At 52.4% G+C, this 19,210-nt stretch overlaps 2 protein-coding genes across 37 annotated transcripts in view; both read left to right on the top strand.

Moving 5' to 3' along the window:
* LOC118377354 (collagen alpha-1(XI) chain-like) overlaps positions 1-8,606 on the top strand; it is a 233,450-nt gene extending 224,844 nt beyond the window's left edge. The window contains 4 exon segments of the mRNA XM_052463126.1: positions 1,650-1,762; positions 1,940-2,008; positions 3,769-4,002; positions 8,460-8,606. Coding sequence (XP_052319086.1) covers positions 1,650-1,762; positions 1,940-2,008; positions 3,769-4,002; positions 8,460-8,606 — 563 coding nt within the window.
* Positions 8,607-8,954: 348 nt separating this feature from the next.
* On the top strand, positions 8,955-13,931 carry LOC118394359 (uncharacterized). 36 transcript variants are annotated; one of them, XM_052463125.1, is made up of 5 exons: positions 8,955-9,172; positions 9,583-9,666; positions 10,904-13,547; positions 13,765-13,818; positions 13,873-13,931. In XM_052463125.1, exons 1-3 carry the CDS (start codon positions 8,955-8,957, stop codon positions 11,568-11,570), a joined length of 969 nt encoding a protein of 322 aa, XP_052319085.1. In that variant the 3' UTR covers positions 11,571-13,547; positions 13,765-13,818; positions 13,873-13,931. The 36 variants fall into 36 exon arrangements, with proteins under 36 accessions (XP_052319085.1, XP_052319084.1, XP_052319077.1 ...); XM_052463124.1 differs by having other exon boundaries at positions 13,738-13,791; positions 13,846-13,931; XM_052463117.1 differs by having other exon boundaries at positions 13,738-13,818.
* Positions 13,932-19,210: the final 5,279 nt, after the last annotated feature.

Raw genomic sequence — 19,210 nt, 5'->3', positions numbered from 1 at the left:
CATAGGTCGACAGTACAACAAACTGCACCTAGTCTGGTCCCAGATCTGTTTGTGCGATCAGGTTAGAGATCTAGTCTGGTCCCAGATCTGTGTGCGATCAGGTTAGAGATCTAGTCTGGTCCCAGATCTGTGTGTGCGATCAGGTTAGAGATCTAGTCTGGTCCCAGATCTGTGTGTGCGATCAGGTTAGAGATCTAGTCTGGTCCCAGATCTGTGTGTGCGATCAGGTTAGAGTTCTAGTCTGGTCCCAGATCTGTGTGTGCGATCAGGTTAGAGATCTAGTCTGGTCCCAGATCTGTGTGTGCGATCAGGTTAGAGATCTAGTCTGGTCCCAGATCTGTGTGTGCGATCAGGTTAGAGATCTAGTCTGGTCCCAGATCTGTGTGTGCGATCAGGTTAGAGATCTAGTCTGGTCCCAGATCTGTGTGTGCGATCAGGTTAGAGATCTAGTCTGGTCCCAGGTCTGTGTGTGCGATCAGGTTAGAGATCTAGTCTGGTCCCAGATCTGTGTGTGCGATCAGGTTAGAGATCTAGTCTGGTCCCAGATCTGTGTGTGCGATCAGGTTAGAGATCTAGTCTGGTCCCAGATCTGTGTGTGCGATCAGGTTAGAGATCTAGTCTGGTCCCAGATCTGTGTGTGCGATCAGGTTAGAGATCTAGTCTGGTCCCAGGTCTGTGTGTGCGATCAGGTTAGAGATCTAGTCTGGTCCCAGATCTGTGTGTGCGATCAGGTTAGAGATCTAGTCTGGTCCCAGATCTGTGTGTGCGATCAGGTTAGAGATCTAGTCTGGTCCCAGATCTGTGTGTGCGATCATACCAACAATGTTTGGTGTGACAATACGTGATAAGGAGTTGGCAAGACAACATAACCAGACTGGTACCAAGGCTTTTAGAGAACAGAACCAGTACATCATGTTAATGACCTTGTCATAGGGCCCCAGTACATCATGTTAATGACCTTGCCATAGGGCCCCAGTACATCATGTTAATGACCTTGCCATAGGGCCCCAGTACATCATGTTAATGACCTTGCCATAGGGCCCCAGTACATCATGTTAATGACCTTGCCATAGGGCCCCAGTACATCATGTTAATGACCTTGCCATAGGGCCCCAGTACATCATGTTAATACCCTTGCCATAGGGCCCCAGTACATCATGTTAATGACCTTGCCATAGGGCCCCAGTACATCATGTTAATAACCTTGCCATAGGGCCCCAGTACATCATGTTAATACCCTTGCCATAGGGCCCCAGTACATCATGTTAATACCCTTGCCATAGGGCCCCAGTACATCATGTTAATAACATTGCCATAGGGCCCCAGTACATCATGTTAATGACCTTGCCATAGGGCCCCAGTACATCATGTTAATACCCTTGCCATAGGGCCCCAGTACATCATGTTAATACCCTTGCCATAGGGCCCCAGTACATCATGTTAATGACCTTGCCATAGGGCCCCAGTACATCATTTTAATACCCTTGCCATAGGGCCCCAGTACATCATGTTAATACCCTTGCCATAGGGCCCCAGTACATCATGTTAATGACATTGCCATAGGGCCCCAGTACATCATGTTAATACCCTTGCCATAAGGCCGGTACATCATGTTAATGACTGTGTGTAATGTGTGTTGTGGTGTTCAGGTGAATACTGGATCGATCCTAACCAGGGCTGTACCGGAGACTCCTTCAAGGTCTTCTGTAACTTCACCGCTGGAGGAGAGACCTGTATCTATCCTGACAAGAAGTCCGCTGGCGTACGTCACTGGGAAACAATGTCTATAGTGTCTATGGCTACAAGAACAAGTTGCAGTCAATTCCAACCTGCATTTTCACACTCGCTGTTAGACCTTTTCTGTATATATATATATATATATATATATATTATTCAGAGACATTGACAGTTAGCCTGTTGTTTTATGTCTGTGTAACAGGTCAGAATCTCCAACTGGCCCAAGGAGGCTCCAGGATCATGGTTCAGTGAATTCAAACGGGGAAAAATAGTAAGTGGAGAAAATATCCACCTCTCAAAGCAGTTATAGATTTCTGATATTCACAGTCACTTTCAATGACAACTGTCACCCTTTCTCTACCTCTCCCCTCTACCTCCCCCTCCCCTCCCCTCTGCCCCCTCTCCTCTACCTCCCCCTCCCCTCCCCCTCTGCCCTCTCTCCTCTACCTCCCCCTCTGCCCTCTCTCCTCTACCTCCCCTCTGCCCCCTCTCCTCTACCTCCCCTCTGCCCTCTCTCCTCTACCTCCCCTCTGCCCTCTCTCTCCTCTACCTCCCCCTCTGCCCTCTCTCCCTCTACCTCCCCCTCTGCCCTCTCTCCTCTACCTCTCCCCTCCCCCTCCCCTCTGCCCTCTCTCCTCTACCTCCCCCTCTGCCCCCTCTCCTCTACCTCCCCCTCTGCCCTCTCTCCTCTACCTCCCCCTCTGCCCCCTCTCTCCCCTCCCCTCTGCCCTCTCTCCTCTACCTCCCCCTCTGCCCTCTCTCCTCTACCTCCCCTCTGCCCTCTCTCCTCTACCTCTCCCCTCCCCCTCCCCTCTGCCCTCTCTCCTCTACCTCCCCCTGCCCCCTCTCCTCTACCTCCCCCTCTGCCCTCTCTCCTCTACCTCCCCTCTGCCCCCTCTCCTCCCCTCCCCCTCTGCCCTCTCTCCTCTACCTCCCCCTCTGCCCCCTCTCCTCCCCCCCCCCTCTGCCCTCTCTCCTCTACCTCCCCCTCTGCCCCCTCTCCTCCCTCCCCCTCTGCCCTCTCTCCTCTACCTCCCCCTCTGCCCCCTCTCCTCCCCTCCCCTCTGCCCTCTCTCCTCTACCTCCCCCTCTGCCCCCTCTCCTCTACCTCCCCCTCTGCCCTCTCTCCTCCCTCCTCCTCTACCTCTCTCCTCTACCTCCCCTCTGCCCCCTCTCCTCTACCTCCCCCTCTGCCCCCTCTCCTCCCCTCCCCTCTGCCCTCTCTCCTCTACCTCCCCCTCTGCCCCCTCTCCTCTACCTCCTCTCCCCCTCTGCCCTCTCTCCTCTACCTCCCCCTCTGCCCCCTCTCCTCTACCTCCCCTCCCCCTCTGCCCTCTCTCCTCTACCTCCCCTCCCCTCCCCTCTGCCCCCTCTCCTCTACCTCCCCTCCCCTCCCCTCTGCCCCTCTCCTCTACCTCCCCCTCCCCTCCCCCTGCCCCCTCTCCTCTACCTCCCCCTCCCTCTCCCTCCCCTCTGCCCCCTCTCCTACACCTCCCCTCTCCCTCCCCCTTGCCCCCTCTCCTCTACCTCCCCTCTGCCCCCTCTCCTCTACCTCCCCTCCCCCTCTGCCCCCTCTCCTCTACCTCCCCTCCCCCTCTGCCCCCTCTCCTCTACCTCTCCTCCCCCTCTGCCCCCTCTCCTCTACCTCCCCTCCCCCTCTGCCCCCTCTCCTCTACCTCCCCTCCCCCTCTGCCCCCTCTCCTCTACCTCTCCTCCCCCTCTGCCCCCTCTCCTCTACCTCCCCCTCCCCTCCCCCTCTGCCCCTCTCCTCTACCTCCCCTCCCTCCCCCTCCCCTCCCCTCCCCTCTCCCTCCCCTCTGCCCCTCTCCTACACCTCCCCTCTCCCTCCCTCTTGCCCCCTCTCCTCTACCTCCCCCTCTGCCCCCTCTCCTCTACCTCCCCTCCCACTCTGCCCCCTCTCCTCTGCCCCCTCTCCTCTACCTCCCCTCCCCCTCTGCCCCCTCTCCTCTACCTCTCCTCCCCCTCTGCCCCCTCTCCTCTACCTCCCCTCCGCCCCCTCTCCTCCCCCAGTTGAACTATGTGGACATGGAGGAGAACACCATCCAGACGGTCCAGATGACCTTCCTGAAGCTGCTCAGCTCAACGGCCCGTCAGAATTTCACCTACATCTGCCACCAGTCTGTAGCCTGGTACGATGCCAAGGCAGACGACTACGACAAGGCTCTACGCTTCCTGGGTTACAACGACGAGGAGATGTCCTACGATAATAACCCCTTCATCAAGGCACTTTCAGATGGATGCTCAGTAAGGACACAGTATAGATTATATACAGGTTATATTGTATAGAGTATTTAGGTTTTATTATATACAGGCTATATTATATACAGGTTATATTATATACAGGTTATATTACATAGAGTAATTAGGTTGTATTATATACATGTTATATTATATACAGGTTATATTATATACAGGTTATATTACATAGAGTAATTAGGTTGTATTATATACAGGTTATATTATATACAGGTTATATTATATACAGGTTATATTATATACAGGTTATATTATATACTATATTACATAGAGTATTTAGGTTGTATTATATACAGGTTATATTATATACAGGTTATATTATATAGAGTAATTAGGTTGTATTATATACAGGCTATATTATATACAGGTTATATTATATACAGGTTATATTACATAGAGTATTTAGGTTGTATTATATACAGGTTATATTATATACAGGTTATATTATATACAGGTTATATTATATAGAGTAATTAGGTTATATTATATACAGGATTTAAGTTGTATTATATACAGGTTATATTATATACAGGTTATATTATATACAGGTTATATTACATAGAGTAATTAGGTTGTATTATATACATGTTATATTATATACAGTATTTAGGTTATATTATATACAGGTTATATTACATAGAGTAATTAGGTTGTATTATATACAGGTTATATTACATAGAGTATTTAGGTTATATTATATACAGGTTATATTATATACAGAATGTATATATATATATAATATATTTCTATTATATACAGTATTTAGGTTATATTATATGCGGTGTTTAGGTTATTTTCTATACAGGTTATATTGATCCTGGTAACTGGTAGTTCTTTATCAGATCTTGATCACCACAGTAACTCGCTCTCCCTTGTCCCACCCTCTCTTTCCCCTTCCTCTCCTCTGCCTTCCCTTCCCCCTACTGCGCCTTCCCTTCCCCCCTCCCCCTCCTCCGCCTTCCCTTCCCCCTTCCCCCCTACTGCGCCTCCCCTTCCCCCCTCCCCCTCATCCGCCTTCCCTTCCACCCTCCCCCTCCTCTGCCTTCCCTTCCCCCCTCGTCTGCCTTCCCTTCTACCCTCCCCCTCCTCCGCCTTTCCTTCCACCCTCCTCCGCCTTCCTTCCACCCCCCTCCTCTGCCTTCCCTTCCACCCCCTCCTCCGCCTTCCCTTCCACTCTCCCCCTTCTCCGCCTTCCCTTCCACCCCCCTCCTCCGCCTTCCCTTCCACTCTCCCCCTTCTCCGCCTTCCTTTTCACCCCCCTCCTCCGCCTTCCCTTCCACCCCCCCTCCTCCGCCTTCCCTTCCCTCTCCCCCCTTCTGCCTTCCCTTCCACCCCCTCCTCCGCCTTCCCTTCCACTCTCCCCCTTCTCCGCCTTCCCTTCCACCCTTCCTCCTCCACCTTCCCTTCCACCCTTCCCCTCCTCTGCCTTCCCTTCCACTCTCCCCCTCCTCCGCCTTCCCTTCCACCCTTCCCCTCCTCCGCCTTCCTTCCACCCTCCCCTCCTCCGCCTTCCCTTCCACTCTCCCCCTTCTCCACCTTCCCTTCCACCCTTCCCCTCTCCTCCACCTTCCCTTCCACCTTCCCCTCCTCCACCTTTCCTTCCACCCTCCCCCTCCTCCGCCTTCCCTTCCACCCTCCTCACCTTTCCCTTCCACCCTCCCCCTCCTCCGCCTTCCCTTCCACCCTCCTCACCTTTCCTTCCACTCTCCCCCTCCTCCGTCTTCCTTCCACCCTCCTCACCTTTCCCTTCCACTCTCCCCCTCCTCCGTCTTCCCTTACACCCTCCTCACCTTTCCCTTCCACTCTCCCCCTCCTCCGTCTTCACTTCTATCCTCCTCACCTTTCCTTCCACCCTCCCCCTCCTCCGCCTTCCCTTCCCTTCCACCCTCCTCACCTTTCCTTCCACCCTCCCCCTCCTCCGCCTTCCCTTCCCTTCCACCCTCCTCACCTTTCCCTTCCACCCTCCCCCTCCTCCGCCTTCCCTTCCCTTCCACCCTCCTCACCTTTCCTTCCACCCTCCCCCTCCTCCGCCTTCCTTCCACTCTCCCCCTCCTCCGTCTTCACTTCTACCCTCCTCACCTTTCCTTCCACCCTCCCCCTCCTCCGCCTTCCCTTCCCTTCCACCCTCCTCACCTTTCCCTTCCACTCTCCCCATCCTCCGCCTTTCCTTCCTCTCCCCCCTCCTCCGTCTTCACTTCTATCCTCCTCCTTTCACTTCCACCCTCCTCCCCTTTCACTTCCACCCTCCTCACCTTTCCCTTCCACTCTCCCCCTCCTCCGTCTTCACTTCTATCCTCCTCACCTTTTCCTTCCACCCTCTCCCCTCCTCTGCCTTCCCTTCCACCCTCCTCACCTTTCCCTTCCACCCTCCCCCTCCTCCGCCTTTCCCTTCCACCCTCCTCCCCTTTCTCTTCCACTCTCCCCCTCCTCCGTCTTCACTTCTATCCTCCTCACCTTTTCCTTCCACCCTCCCCCTCCTCTGCCTTCCCTTCCACCCTCCTCACCTTTCCCTTCCACCCTCCTCCGCCTTCCCTTCCACTCTCCCCATCCTCCGCCTTTCCCTTCCACTCTCCCCCTCCTCCGTCTTCACTTCTATCCTCCTCACCTTTCCCTTCCACTCTCCCCCTCCTCCGTCTTCACTTCCACCCTCCTCACCTTTCCCTTCCACCCTCCTCCGCCTTTCCCTTCCACTCTCCCCCTCCTCCGTCTTCACTTCTATCCTCCTCACCTTTCCTTCCACCCTCCCCCCTCCTCCGCCTTTCCCTTCCACCCTCCTCCCCTTTCACTTCCACTCTCCCCCTCCTCCGTCTTCACTTCTATCCTCCTCACCTTTCCTTCCACCCTCCCCCTCCTCCGCCTTCCCTTCCACCCTCCTCCCCTTTCCCTTCCACTCTCCCCATCCTCCGCCTTTCCCTTCCACCCTCCTCCCCTTTCCCTTCCACTCTCCCCCTCCTCCGTCTTCACTTCTATCCTCCTCACCTTTCCTTCCACCCTCTCCCCATCCTCCGCCTTTCCCTTCCACCCTCCTCCCCTTTCCCTTCCACCCTCCCCTCCTCCGCCTTCCCTTCCACTCTCCCCATCCTCCCCTTTCCCTTCCACTCTCCCCCTCCTCCGTCTTCACTTCTATCCTCCTCCCCTTTCCCTTCCACTCTCCCCCTCCTCCGTCTTCACTTCCACCCTCCTCCCCTTTCCCTTCCACTCTCCCCCTCCTCCGTCTTCCCTTCCACCCTCCTCCCCTTTCCCTTCCACTCTCCCCCTCCTCCGTCTTCACTTCTATCCTCCTCCCCTTTCCCTTCCACTCTCCCCCTCCTCCGTCTTCACTTCTATCCTCCTCCCCTTTCCCTTCCACTCTCCCCCTCCTCCGTCTTCACTTCTATCCTCCTCCCCTTTCCCTTCCACTCTCCCCCTCCTCCGTCTTCACTTCTATCCTCCTCACCTTCCCTTCCACTCTCCCCCTCCTCCGTCTTCACTTCTATCCTCCTCCCCTTTCCCTTCCACCCTCCCCCTCCTCCGCCTTCCCTTCCCTTCCACCCTCCTCCCCTTTCCCTTCCACTCTCCCCCTCCTCCGTCTTCACTTCTATCCTCCTCACCTTTCCCTTCCACCCTCCCCCTCCTCCCCTTTCCCTTCCACTCTCCCCCTCCTCCCCTTTCCCTTCCACTCTCCCCCTCCTCCCCTTTCCCTTCCACTCTCCCCCTCCTCCGTCTTCACTTCTATCCTCCTCACCTTTCCCTTCCACCCTCCCCCTCCTCCCCTTTCCCTTCCACTCTCACCCCTCCTCCCCTTTCCCTTCCACTCTCCCCCTCCTCCGTCTTCACTTCTATCCTCCTCACCTTCCCTTCCACTCTCCCCCTCCTCCGTCTTCACTTCTATCCTCCTCCCCTTTCCCTTTCCCTTCCACCCTCCCCCCTCCTCCGCCTTCCCTTCCCTTCCACCCTCCTCCCTTTCCCTTCCACTCTCCCCCTCCTCCTCCGTCTTCACTTCTATCCTCCTCACCTTTCCCTTCCACCCTCCCCCTCCTCCCCTTTCCCTTCCACTCTCCCCCTCCTCCCCTTTCCCTTCCACTCTCCCCCTCCTCCCCTTTCCCTTCCACTCTCCCCCTCCTCCGTCTTCACTTCTATCCTCCTCACCTTTCCCTTCCACCCTCCCCTCCTCCCCTTTCCCTTCCACTCTCCCCCTCCTCCCCTTTCCCTTCCACTCTCCCCCCTCCTCCGTCTTCACTTCTATCCTCCTCACCTTCCCTTCCACTCTCCCCCTCCTCCGTCTTCACTTCTATCCTCCTCCCCTTTCCCTTCCACCCTCCCCCTCCTCCGCCTTCCCTTCCCTTCCACCCTCCTCCCCTTTCCCTTCCACTCTCCCCCCTCCTCCGCCTTCCCTTCCCTTCCACCCTCCTCCCCTTTCCCTTCCACTCTCCCCCCTCCTCCGTCTTCACTTCTATCCTCTCCAGCTGAAGTCGGGATACTCCAAGACGGTGATGGAGATCAACACTCCTCGCATCGACCAGGTGCCCGTCATCGACGTCATGTTCAATGACTTTGGTGAACCCAGCCAGCGGTTCGGTTTCGAGGTGGGCCCTGTCTGCTTCATGGGCTAGGACCTGACCACCACCCCCCCCCCCCGACTCCCCGACCAGCTGAAGGACAGGGTTAGAGGGTGTTCTGTTCCATGCATGCCTTGTACTGCCGACTGAATACCTGACATCAATCACTCACCCTCCCTATACTCCACTCGACCTGGCCTCAGGCTCTAAACCAAACCTGTGTTTTTTATCCTTGATAAGGTGATCAGACCACCAGTTTCAGACCAGTAGCACGCTGCCCCCCCCCCCACTCGAGAACAGCGTGCCGCCCTCCTCTGCCCTGTCGTAGAAGCATTGTCCCAGGGGAACACTCCTCGCCCTTGTAGGGCCAATCACATAGTGACTTTACCTTTGTAACAGGAGATGAGGAATAAAGGACGTTTGATGCCGTCGACGGACAGTGGTGCACTTTCAGCAAACAGAGGGAGGATCCACTCACCCCAACGCCCCCCTTTCCTCTCCTCGTCTTTCCCCCTTCTCGTCCCGTACCCCATGACCTCATCTAGAGAGACGTTCCACTCACCCCAACGCCCCCCTTTCCTCTCCTCGTCTTTCCCCCTTCTCGTCCCGTACCCCATGACCTCATCTAGAGACGTTCCACTCACCCCAACGCCCCCCTTTCCTCTCCTCGTCTTTCCCCTTCTCGTCCCGTACCCCATGACCTCATCTAGAGAGACGTTCCACTCACCCCAACGCCCCCTTTCCTCTCCTCGTCTTTCCCCCTTCTCGTCCCGTACCCCATGACCTCATCTAGAGACGTTCCACTCACCCCAACGCCCCCTTTCCTCTCCTCGTCTTTCCCCCTTCTCGTCCCGTACCCCATGACCTCATCTAGAGACGTTCCACTCACCCCAACGCCCCCTTTCCTCTCCTCGTCTTTCCCCCTTCTCGTCCCGTACCCCATGACCTCATCTAGAGAGACGTTCCACTCACCCCCAACGCCCCCTTTCCTCTCCTCGTCTTTCCCCCTTCTCGTCCCGTACCCCATGACCTCATCTAGAGAGACGTTCCACTCACCCCAACGCCCCCCTTTCCTCTCCTCGTCTTTCCCCCTTCTCGTCCCGTACCCCATGACCTCATCTAGAGAGACGTTCCACTCACCCCAACGCCCCCTTTCCTCTCCTCGTCTTTCCCCCTTCTCGTCCCGTACCCCATGACCTCATCTAGAGAGACGTTCCACTCACCCCAACGCCCCCTTTCCTCTCCTCGTCTTTCCCCCTTCTCGTCCCGTACCCCATGACCTCATCTAGAGAGACGTTCCACTCACCCCAACGCCCCCTTTCCACTCCTCGTCTTTCCCCCTTCTCGTCCCGTACCCCATGACCTCATCTAGAGACGTTCCACTCACCCCAACGCCCCCTTTCCTCTCCTCGTCTTTCCCCTTCTCGTCCCGTACCCCATGACCTCATCTAGAGAGACGTTCCACTCACCCCAACGCCCCCTTTCCTCTCCTCGTCTTTCCCCCTTCTCGTCCCGTACCCCATGACCTCATCTAGAGAGACGTTCCACTCACCCCAACGCCCCCTTTCCTCTCCTCGTCTTTCCCCCTTCTCGTCCCGTACCCCATGACCTCATCTAGAGAGACGTTCCACTCACCCCAACGCCCCCTTTCCTCTCCTCGTCTTTCCCCTTCTCGTCCCGTACCCCATGACCTCATCTAGAGAGACGTTCCACTCACCCCAACGCCCCCTTTCCACTCCTCGTCTTTCCCCCTTCTCGTCCCATACCCCATGACCTCATCTAGAGAGACGTTCCACTCACCCCAACGCCCCCTTTCCTCTCCTCGTCTTTCCCCCTTCTCGTCCCGTACCCCATGACCTCATCTAGAGAGACGTTCCACTCACCCCAACGCCCCCTTTCCTCTCCTCGTTTTCCCCCTTCTCGTCCCGTACCCCATGACCTCATCTAGAGACGTTCCACTCACCCCAACGCCCCCTTTCCTCTCCTCGTCTTTCCCCCTTCTCGTCCCGTACCCCATGACCTCATCTAGAGAGACGTTCCACTCACCCCAACGCCCCCTTTCCTCTCCTCGTCTTTCCCCCTTCTCGTCCCGTACCCCATGACCTCATCTAGAGACGTTCCACTCACCCCAACGCCCCCTTTCCTCTCCTCGTCTTTCCCCCTTCTCGTCCCGTACCCCATGACCTCATCTAGAGAGACGTTCCACTCACCCCAACGCCCCTCTTTCCTCTCCTCGTCTTTCCCCCTTCTCGTCCCGTACCCCATGACCTCATCTAGAGAGACGTTCCACTCACCCCAACGCCCCCTTTCCTCTCCTCGTCTTTCCCCTTTCTCGTCCCGTACCCCATGACCTCATCTAGAGAGACGTTCCACTCACCCCAACGCCCCCCTTTCCTCTCCTCGTCTTTCCCCCTTCTCGTCCCGTACCCCATGACCTCATCTAGAGAGACGTTCCACTCACCTGCCAAGCCCCCTTCCTCCCTTCTCCCCCAGCCTCCCTGTCTGGTAGCTCCAGTCCCCTCCTCCCTTCCCCAGCCTCCCTGTCTGGTAGCTCCAGTCCCCTCCTCCCTTCCCCAGCCTCCCTGTCTGGTAGCTCCAGTCCCCTCCTCCCTTCCTCAGCCTCCCTGTCTGGTAGCTCCAGTCCCCTCCTCCCTTCCCCAGCCTCCCTGTCTGGTAGCTCCAGTCCCCTACTCCCTTCCTCAGCCTCCCTGTCTGGTAGCTCTAGTCTCCTCGTCCCTTCCCCAGCCTCCCTGTCTGGTAGCTCCAGTCCCCTCCTCCCTTCCCCAGCCTCCCTGTCTGGTAGCTCCAGTCCACTCCTCCCTTCCCCAGCCTCCCTGTCTGGTAGCTCCAGTCCCCTCCTCCCTTCCCCAGCCTCCCTGTCTGGTAGCTCCAGTCCCCTCCTCCCTCCCCCAGCCTCCCTGTCTGGTAGCTCCAGTCTCCTCGTCCCTCCCCCAGCCTCCCTGTCTGGTAGCTTCAGTCTCCTCGTCCCTCCCCCAGCCCAGCCTCCCTGTCTGGTAGCTCCAGTCCCCTCGTCCCTCCCCCAGCCCAGCCTCCCTGTCTGGTAGCTCCAGTCCCCTCCTCCCTTCCCCAGTCTCCCTGTCTGGTAGCTCCAGTCCCCTCCTCCCTTCCCCAGTCTCCCTGTCTGGTAGCTCCAGTCCACTCCTCCCTTCCCCAGCCTCCCTGTCTGGTAGCTCCAGTCCCCTCCTCCCTTCCCCAGCCTCCCTGTCTGGTAGCTCCAGTCCCCTCCTCCCTTCCCCAGTCTCCCTGTCTGGTAGCTCCAGTCTCCTCGTCCCTCCCCCAGCCTCCCTGTCTGGTAGCTCCAGTCTCCTCGTCCCTCCCCCAGCCCAGCCTCCCTGTCTGGTAGCTCCAGTCCCCTCGTCCCTCCCCCAGCCCAGCCTCCCTGTCTGGTAGCTCCAGTCTCCTCATCCCTCCCCAGCCCAGCCTCCCTGTCTGGTAGCTCCAGTCTCCTCGTCCCTCCCCCAGCCCAGCCTCCCTGTCTGGTAGCTCCAGTCTCCTCGTCCCTCCCCCAGCCCAGCCTCCCTGTCTGGTAGCTCCAGTCTCCTCGTCCCTCCCCCAGCCCAGCCTCCCTGTCTGGTAGCTCCAGTCTCCTCATCCCTCCCCCAGCCCAGCCTCCCTGTCTGGTAGCTCCAGTCCCCTCGTCCCTCCCCCAGCCCAGCCTCCCTGTCTGGTAGCTCCAGTCTCCTCGTCCCTCCCCAGCCCAGCCTCCCTGTCTGGTAGCTCCAGTCTCCTCGTCCCTCCCCCAGCCCAGCCTCCCTGTCTGGTAGCTCCAGTCCCCTCGTCCCTCCCCCAGCCCAGCCTCCCTGTCTGGTAGCTCCAGTTTTGCTCCAGATACAACCACAGAGGTGCTTTTGTGCGGAACACAGAAAACCAAAGGTGCTACAAAAAAAGTGCATTTTTATAAACTGTAATTATTATTATTATTTTGTACAATACTGTTCTCTTTCTGAGTCCACTCATCAAAAAAAAATCATGCATGTGTACCAAGACTCTTAATAAAATGTTTTAATAATGTTATAATAAATACATGTTAGTAATACTATATAGAAAATACATTTGCAATAAATATATTTGTTTGTTTTAAATGTCTGTTGAGAAACAAATTGGTAAGTATAGTAAGTAGTCCTACGTTGTCATTGTTTTTGGAATACAATGCAGTTGAATACAAATCTTCTCTATTTTGTAATTATGAAGAATCTCCTTTTGTAAATATTGGCCGTTATAAAGCACTTAAAGCATTATTCTCCCCCTCCAAGACTCTAATCTACTCTACAGTGAAGGGTTATACACATAATAGGCCTATATATATATATATATATATGGTTTAGTATATATATATATATGTAGTCCTTCTGTAGCTCAGTTGGTAGAGCATGGCGCTTGTAACGCCAGGGTAGTGGGTTCGATTCCCGGGACCACCCATACGTAGAATGTATGCACACATGACTGTAAGTCGCTTTGGATAAAAGCATCTGCTAAATGGCATATATTATATATGGTTACTAAGGGTTACTAAACCAAATTGAACAACAACAATCAACTCAAAGTGAGCTCTCTAAACAGGACTTGTTCTTTAAAACTATTAAGTCTAGTTTTTTTCTTTCTTATTTGTGCCCGCTAAATCAAGAAGTTGCTAAATAAAAATGAGTAATGTAAAAATGTCCACAAAGCCAATAGGTATTGTCCTCTCAACTGAAGCTTCTTCTGCCAGATAGATATGATCCCACAGAATGGTATACCTCAATCGCTCTACGAACATCAAGTTGAGATTCTATAGGAGGGATGACAAACCTTGATGTATATACAATTAAGTTATATATTTATAGTTATATACAATTAAGTTTACATATTTGGGTGAGGAAAATAAACATACCTATTTGTGTAGGTTCTTCATGTCCAATTCCTAACCGTCTGTGAATGATGCCAAGTAAATGAGCTCTTTATACAGTTCATCTGTTTCCCTGTAACAGTACTGAGGTTATTGTTTTCCTGTAACAGTACTGAGGTAATGTTTTCCTGTAACAGTACTGAGGTAATGTTTTCCTGTAACAGTACTGAGGTAATGTTTTCCTGTAACAGTACTGAGGTAATGTTTTCCTGTAACAGTACTGAGGTAATGTTTTCCTGTAACAGTACTGAGGTAATGTTTTCCTGTAACAGTACTGAGGTAATGTTTTCCTGTAACAGTACTGAGGTAATGTTTTCCTGTAACAGTACTGAGGTAATGTTTTCCTGTAACAGTACTGAGGTAATGGTTTCCTGTAACAGTACTGAGGTAATGGTTTCCTGTAACAGTACTGAGGTAATGTTTTCCTGTGCTTTTGATGGTTGATTCATATTAAAACTGGATTCTGAACAATGTGTCGATTTGACCGTCTGTATCCTTCACTATCTCTAGTGATTCCATTATGATTCCATGGCGCTTTACCGTGACAGATTATTCTTCCCTTTCATCAAAGGATTAAATAATCCTAATCTTGTAAACATTGTCAGGTTAGGCTAATCTGTGGTGTGATATGTCTGAGTCGTGGTGTTTCTGTTCCTACCCACAAATCCGAGGTACACCCCCAACTGGTGCCCCCGAGCGCCTCTCTCTCTCTCCTACTCCGACCCAGACTTTGATCGTGGTGGCCATGATGAAACAGTATGAAAGGTACAGACAGTTGGTATCGCATGATGCCTAGGCCCTAGGTCTGTAAACACTGTAGAGCTTTATTCCACAAGGTCACAGTGTGATGGCAGCTCTGTCAGCTTCTCTTTTAGGGCAAAGTCTTCCTTACCCTGACACACCAGGACAGAAAAGTGGAGCCGGAGAAGATGGTTGACATTTTACATATCCCGAAACAATTGTGTCTTTTTGTTTGTTTATTTGCGCTGTTTGTAACTTTTTTTATTTATTATTTTGTACATAATGTTGCCACTACCGTCTCTTATGACCGAAAATAACTTCTGGACATCAGGACTGTGATTACTCACCACGGACTAGCAGAATGCTTTTTTTCCTGTAACAAGTCCGATGTGATATATTTCTCGGGAACAGGCCCCCGTGATTTGCATGAAGAGGAGGCGGAGATAAAGGGGCCAGAGGGCGGGGCTGCCTTCTGAGAATTCGTAGGCGATCGAATAAACCCCAACTTCCTTCTATTCTGCTAGCAAACGTGCAATCTTTGGAGAATAAAATAGATGACCTACGCGGAAGATTAAACTTGCAAAGGGACATTCAAAACTGTAACATCTTATGCTTCACGGAGTTGCAGCTGAACGACGACACTATCAACATACAACTGGCTGGTGATACGCTGTACCGGCAGGATAGAACAGTGGTTGTAAATAACAGCTGGTGCACTATACCTAAGGAAGTCTCGAGCTATTGCTCGCCTGAGTATCTCATGATAAGATGTAGACCACACTATCTACCGAGAGAGTTTTTATCTGTATTTTTCGTAACTGTTTACCTACCACCACAGACTGACGCTGACACTAAGACAGCATTGAATGAGCTGTATTCCATTTGACCAAATTTATATCAGCATGTTAATTGTGTAACTAGAGGAGAAAAAAACTCCTGACCTTCTTTACTCCACACACACCTCTCCCTCGCCCTCCATTTGGCAAATCTGACCTTAACTCTATCCTCCTGAGTCCAGCCTACAAGCTAAAATTAAAGCAGGAAGCAACAGTGACTCGATCAATAAAAAAGTGGACAGATGAAGCAGATGCTAAGCTACAGGACTGTTTTGCTATCGCAGACTGGAATATGTTCTGGGATTCCTCCGATGGCATTGAGGAGTACATCACATCTGTCATTGGCTTCATCAATAAGTGCATCGATGACGTCGTTCCCACAGTGACCGTGCGTACATACCCCAACCAGAAGCCATGGTTTACAGGCAACATCCTCACTGAGCTAAAGGGTAGAGCTGCTGCTTTCAAGGAGCAGGACGCTAACCCGGAAGATTCTAAGACATCCCTCTATGCCCTCCGATGAACCATCAAACAGGCAAAGCGTCAATACAGGACTAAGATCAAATTGTACTACACCGGCTCTGATGCCTGTCAGATGTGGAAGGGCTTGCAAACCATTACAGACTACAAAGAGAAGCAAAGCCAAGAGCTGCCCAGTGGCATGAGTCTACCAGATGAGCTAAACTAGTTCTATGCTCGCATCGAGGCAAATATCACTGAAAAATGCATGAGAGCACTAGCTGTTCCAGAAGACTGTGCGATCATGCTCTCCACAGCCAATGTGACTAAGACCTTTAAATATCTAAACATTCACAAGGCCGCAGGGCCAGATGGATTACCAGGACGTGTACTGCGAGCATGCACTGACCAATTGGCAAGTGTCTTCTCAGACATTTTCAACCTCTCCCTGTCCGAGTCTGTAATACCAACATGTTTTAAGCAGACCACCATAGTGCCTGTGCACAAGAAAACTGAGGTAACCTGCCTCAATGACTACAGACCCATAGCACTCACGTCTGTAGCCATGAAGTGCTTTGAAAGGCCAGTCATGTTATTCCAGAAACCCTAGACCCACTCCAATTTGCATATTCCGCCCCAACAGATCTACAGATGATGCAATCTCTATAGCACTTCACACTGCCCTTTCCCACCTGGACAAAAGGAATGCCTATGTGAGAATGCTATTCATTGTCTACAGCTCAGCATTCAACACCATAGTGAACTCAAAACTCATCAATAAGCTAAGGACCCTGGGACTAAACACCTCCCTCTGCAACTGGATCCTGAACTTCCTGACGGGCCGCTCCTGGGTGGTAAGGGTAGGTAACAATACATCCGTCACGCTGATCCTCAACACAGGAGTCCCTCAGGGGCGCGTGCTCAGTCCCCTCCTGTACTCCCTGTTCACTCATGACTGCACAGCTTGGCACGACTCCAAAATCATTATTAAGTTTGCCAATGACACAACAGATCACCGACAACGACGAGACAGCCTATAGGTAGGAGGTCAGAGACCTGGCCGTGTGGTGCCAGAACACAACCTCTCCCTCAATGTGATCAAGACAGGAGTTGATGGTGGACTACAGGAACTACAGGAAAGAGAGGACCAAGCACGCCCCCATTCTCATCGACGGGGCTGCATTGGAGCAGGTTGAGCGCTTCAAGTTCCTTGGTGTTCACATCACCAACTAACTAACATGGTCCAAGCACACCAAGACAAAGAGGGCATGACAAAACCTTTTCCCCCTCAGGAAAAAAATTGGCATGAGTCATCAGATCCTCAATAGGTTTTACAACTGTGCCATCGAGAGCATCACCGCCTGGTATGGCAATTGCTCGGCTTCCGTACGCAAGGCACTACAGAGGGTAGTGCGAAGGGCCCAGTACGTCCATGTCAGGCGGTGTCAGAGGAAGGCCCTAAAAATTGGCAAATGCTCCAGCCACCCGAGTCATAGACTGTTCTCTCTGCTACTGCACGGCAAGCGGTACCGGAGCGCCAAGTCTAGGTCCAAGAAGCTTCTAAACAGCTTCTACCCCCAAGACATCAGACTCCTGAACATTTAATCAAATGGTTACCCAGACTATTTGCATTCCCCCCCCCTCTCTCCCCCTGTTTTACACCACTACTACTCTCTGCTGTTATCATCTATGCATAGTCACTAACTCTACCTAAATGTACATATTACCTCAACTAACCAGTACCCCTGCACATTGACTCTGTACTGGTACCCCTGCACATTGACTCTGTACTGGTACCCCTGCACATTGACTCTGTACTGGTACCCCTGCACATTGACTCTGTACTGGTACCCCTGCACATTGACTCTGTACTGGTACCCCTGCACATTGACTCTGTACTGGTACCCCTGCACATTGACTCTGTACTGGTACCCCTGCACATTGACTCTGTACTGGTACCCCTGCATATTGACTCTGTACTGGTACCCCTGCACATTGACTCTGTACTGGTACCCCTGCACATTGACTCTGTACTGGTACCCCTGCACATTGACTCTGTACTGATACCCCTGCACATTGACTCTGTACTGGTACCCCTGCACATTGACTCTGTACTGGTACCCCTGCACATTGACTCTGTACTGGTACCCCTGCACATTGACTCTGTACTGGTACCCCTGCACATTGACTCTGTACTGGTACCCCTGCACATTGACTCTGTACTGGTACCCCTGCACATTGACTCTGTACTGGTACCCCTGCATATTGACTCTGTACTGGTACCCCTGCACATTGACTCTGTACTGGTACCCCTGCACATTGACTCTGTACTGGTACCCCTGCATATTGACTCTGTACTGGTACCCCTGCACATTGACTCTGTACTGTTACCCCTGCACATTGACTCTGTACTGGTACCCCTGAACATTGACTCTGTACTGGTACCCCTGAACATTGACTCTGTACTGGTACCACCCTGTATATACTGCTGCTCTTTAATTACTTGTTACTTTTATTTCTTATTCTTATCCTTATTGTTTTTAAATTCATTGCTGGTTAGGGGCTCGTAAGTAAGCATTTCACTGTAAGGTCTGTTGTATTTGGCGCATGTGACTAATAAAATGGGATTTGATTTGATGGGTATCCAATCTTCCACTGCTCAAATCTAGCAGTTTACAAAAAACACCGACAAATACCAACTGAAGACATTTTCTTCCAACATAATTACTATTGTTTCTGTGTGGGTATAAAGACACACACACACGCACGCACGCACGCACGCACGCACACACACACACACAAACATTGGACTGTGTTACTAATGAGTCGATGAATCACTAGAACTGAGCATCAGAGAGAGAGAGAGAGTCATTGACAGAACAGAGCATCAGAGAGAGAGAGGGAGTCATTGACAGAACTGAGCATCAGAGAGAGAGAGAGAGTCATTGACAGAACTGAGCATCAGAGAGAGAGAGAGAGTCATTGACAGAACAGAGCATCAGAGAGAGAGAGAGTCATTGACAGAACAGAGCATCAGAGAGAGAGAGAGAGTCATTGACAGAACTGAGCATCAGAGAGAGAGAGAGAGTCATTGACAGAACTGAGCATCAGAGAGAGAGAGAGTCATTGACAGAACAGAGCATCAGAGAGAGAGAGAGTCATTGACAGAACAGAGCATCAGAGAGAGAGAGTCATTGACAGAACTGAGCATCAGAGAGAGAGAGAGAGTCATTGACAGAACTGAGCATCAGAGAGAGAGAGAGTCATTGACAGAACAGAGCATCAGAGAGAGAGAGAGAGTCATTGACAGAACTGAGCATCAGAGAGAGAGAGAGTCATTGACAGAACTGAGCATCAGAGAGAGAGAGTCATTGACAGAACTGAGCATCAGAGAGAGAGAGAGTCATTGACAGAACAGAGCATCAGAGAGAGAGAGAGTCATTGACAGAACTGAGCATCAGAGAGAGAGAGAGAGTCATTGACAGAACTGAGCATCAGAGAGAGAGAGTCATTGACAGAACTGAGCATCAGAGAGAGAGAGAGAGTCATTGACAGAACAGAGCATCAGAGAGAGAGAGAGTCATTGACAGAACTGAGCATCAGAGAGAGAGAGTCATTGACAGAACTGAGCATCAGATAGAGAGAGAGTCATTGACAGAACAGAGCATCAGAGAGAGAGAGAGAGTCATTGACAGAACTGAGCATCAGAGAGGGAG

This window comes from Oncorhynchus keta, chromosome 15, assembly GCF_023373465.1.
Source record: "Oncorhynchus keta strain PuntledgeMale-10-30-2019 chromosome 15, Oket_V2, whole genome shotgun sequence".
NCBI classification, from domain to species: domain Eukaryota; kingdom Metazoa; phylum Chordata; class Actinopteri; order Salmoniformes; family Salmonidae; genus Oncorhynchus; species Oncorhynchus keta.
The sequence above is the reverse complement of the archived record's forward strand: the minus strand, read 5'-3'. Positions and strand labels throughout refer to the sequence as shown.

What these genes read in the sequence shown, in the direction of transcription:
- LOC118394359 (XM_052463125.1), top strand. Translation starts at nt 8,955, where the DNA reads ATGAGGAATAAAGGACGTTTGATGCCGTCGACGGACAGTGGTGCACTT. An exon ending in CTCGTCCCGTACCCCATGAC is followed by an intron (nt 9,173 to 9,582) that starts CTCATCTAGAGA and finishes GTACCCCATGAC; the next exon opens with CTCATCTAGAGAGACGTTCC. An exon ending in CTCGTCCCGTACCCCATGAC is followed by an intron (nt 9,667 to 10,903) that starts CTCATCTAGAGA and finishes GTACCCCATGAC; the next exon opens with CTCATCTAGAGAGACGTTCC.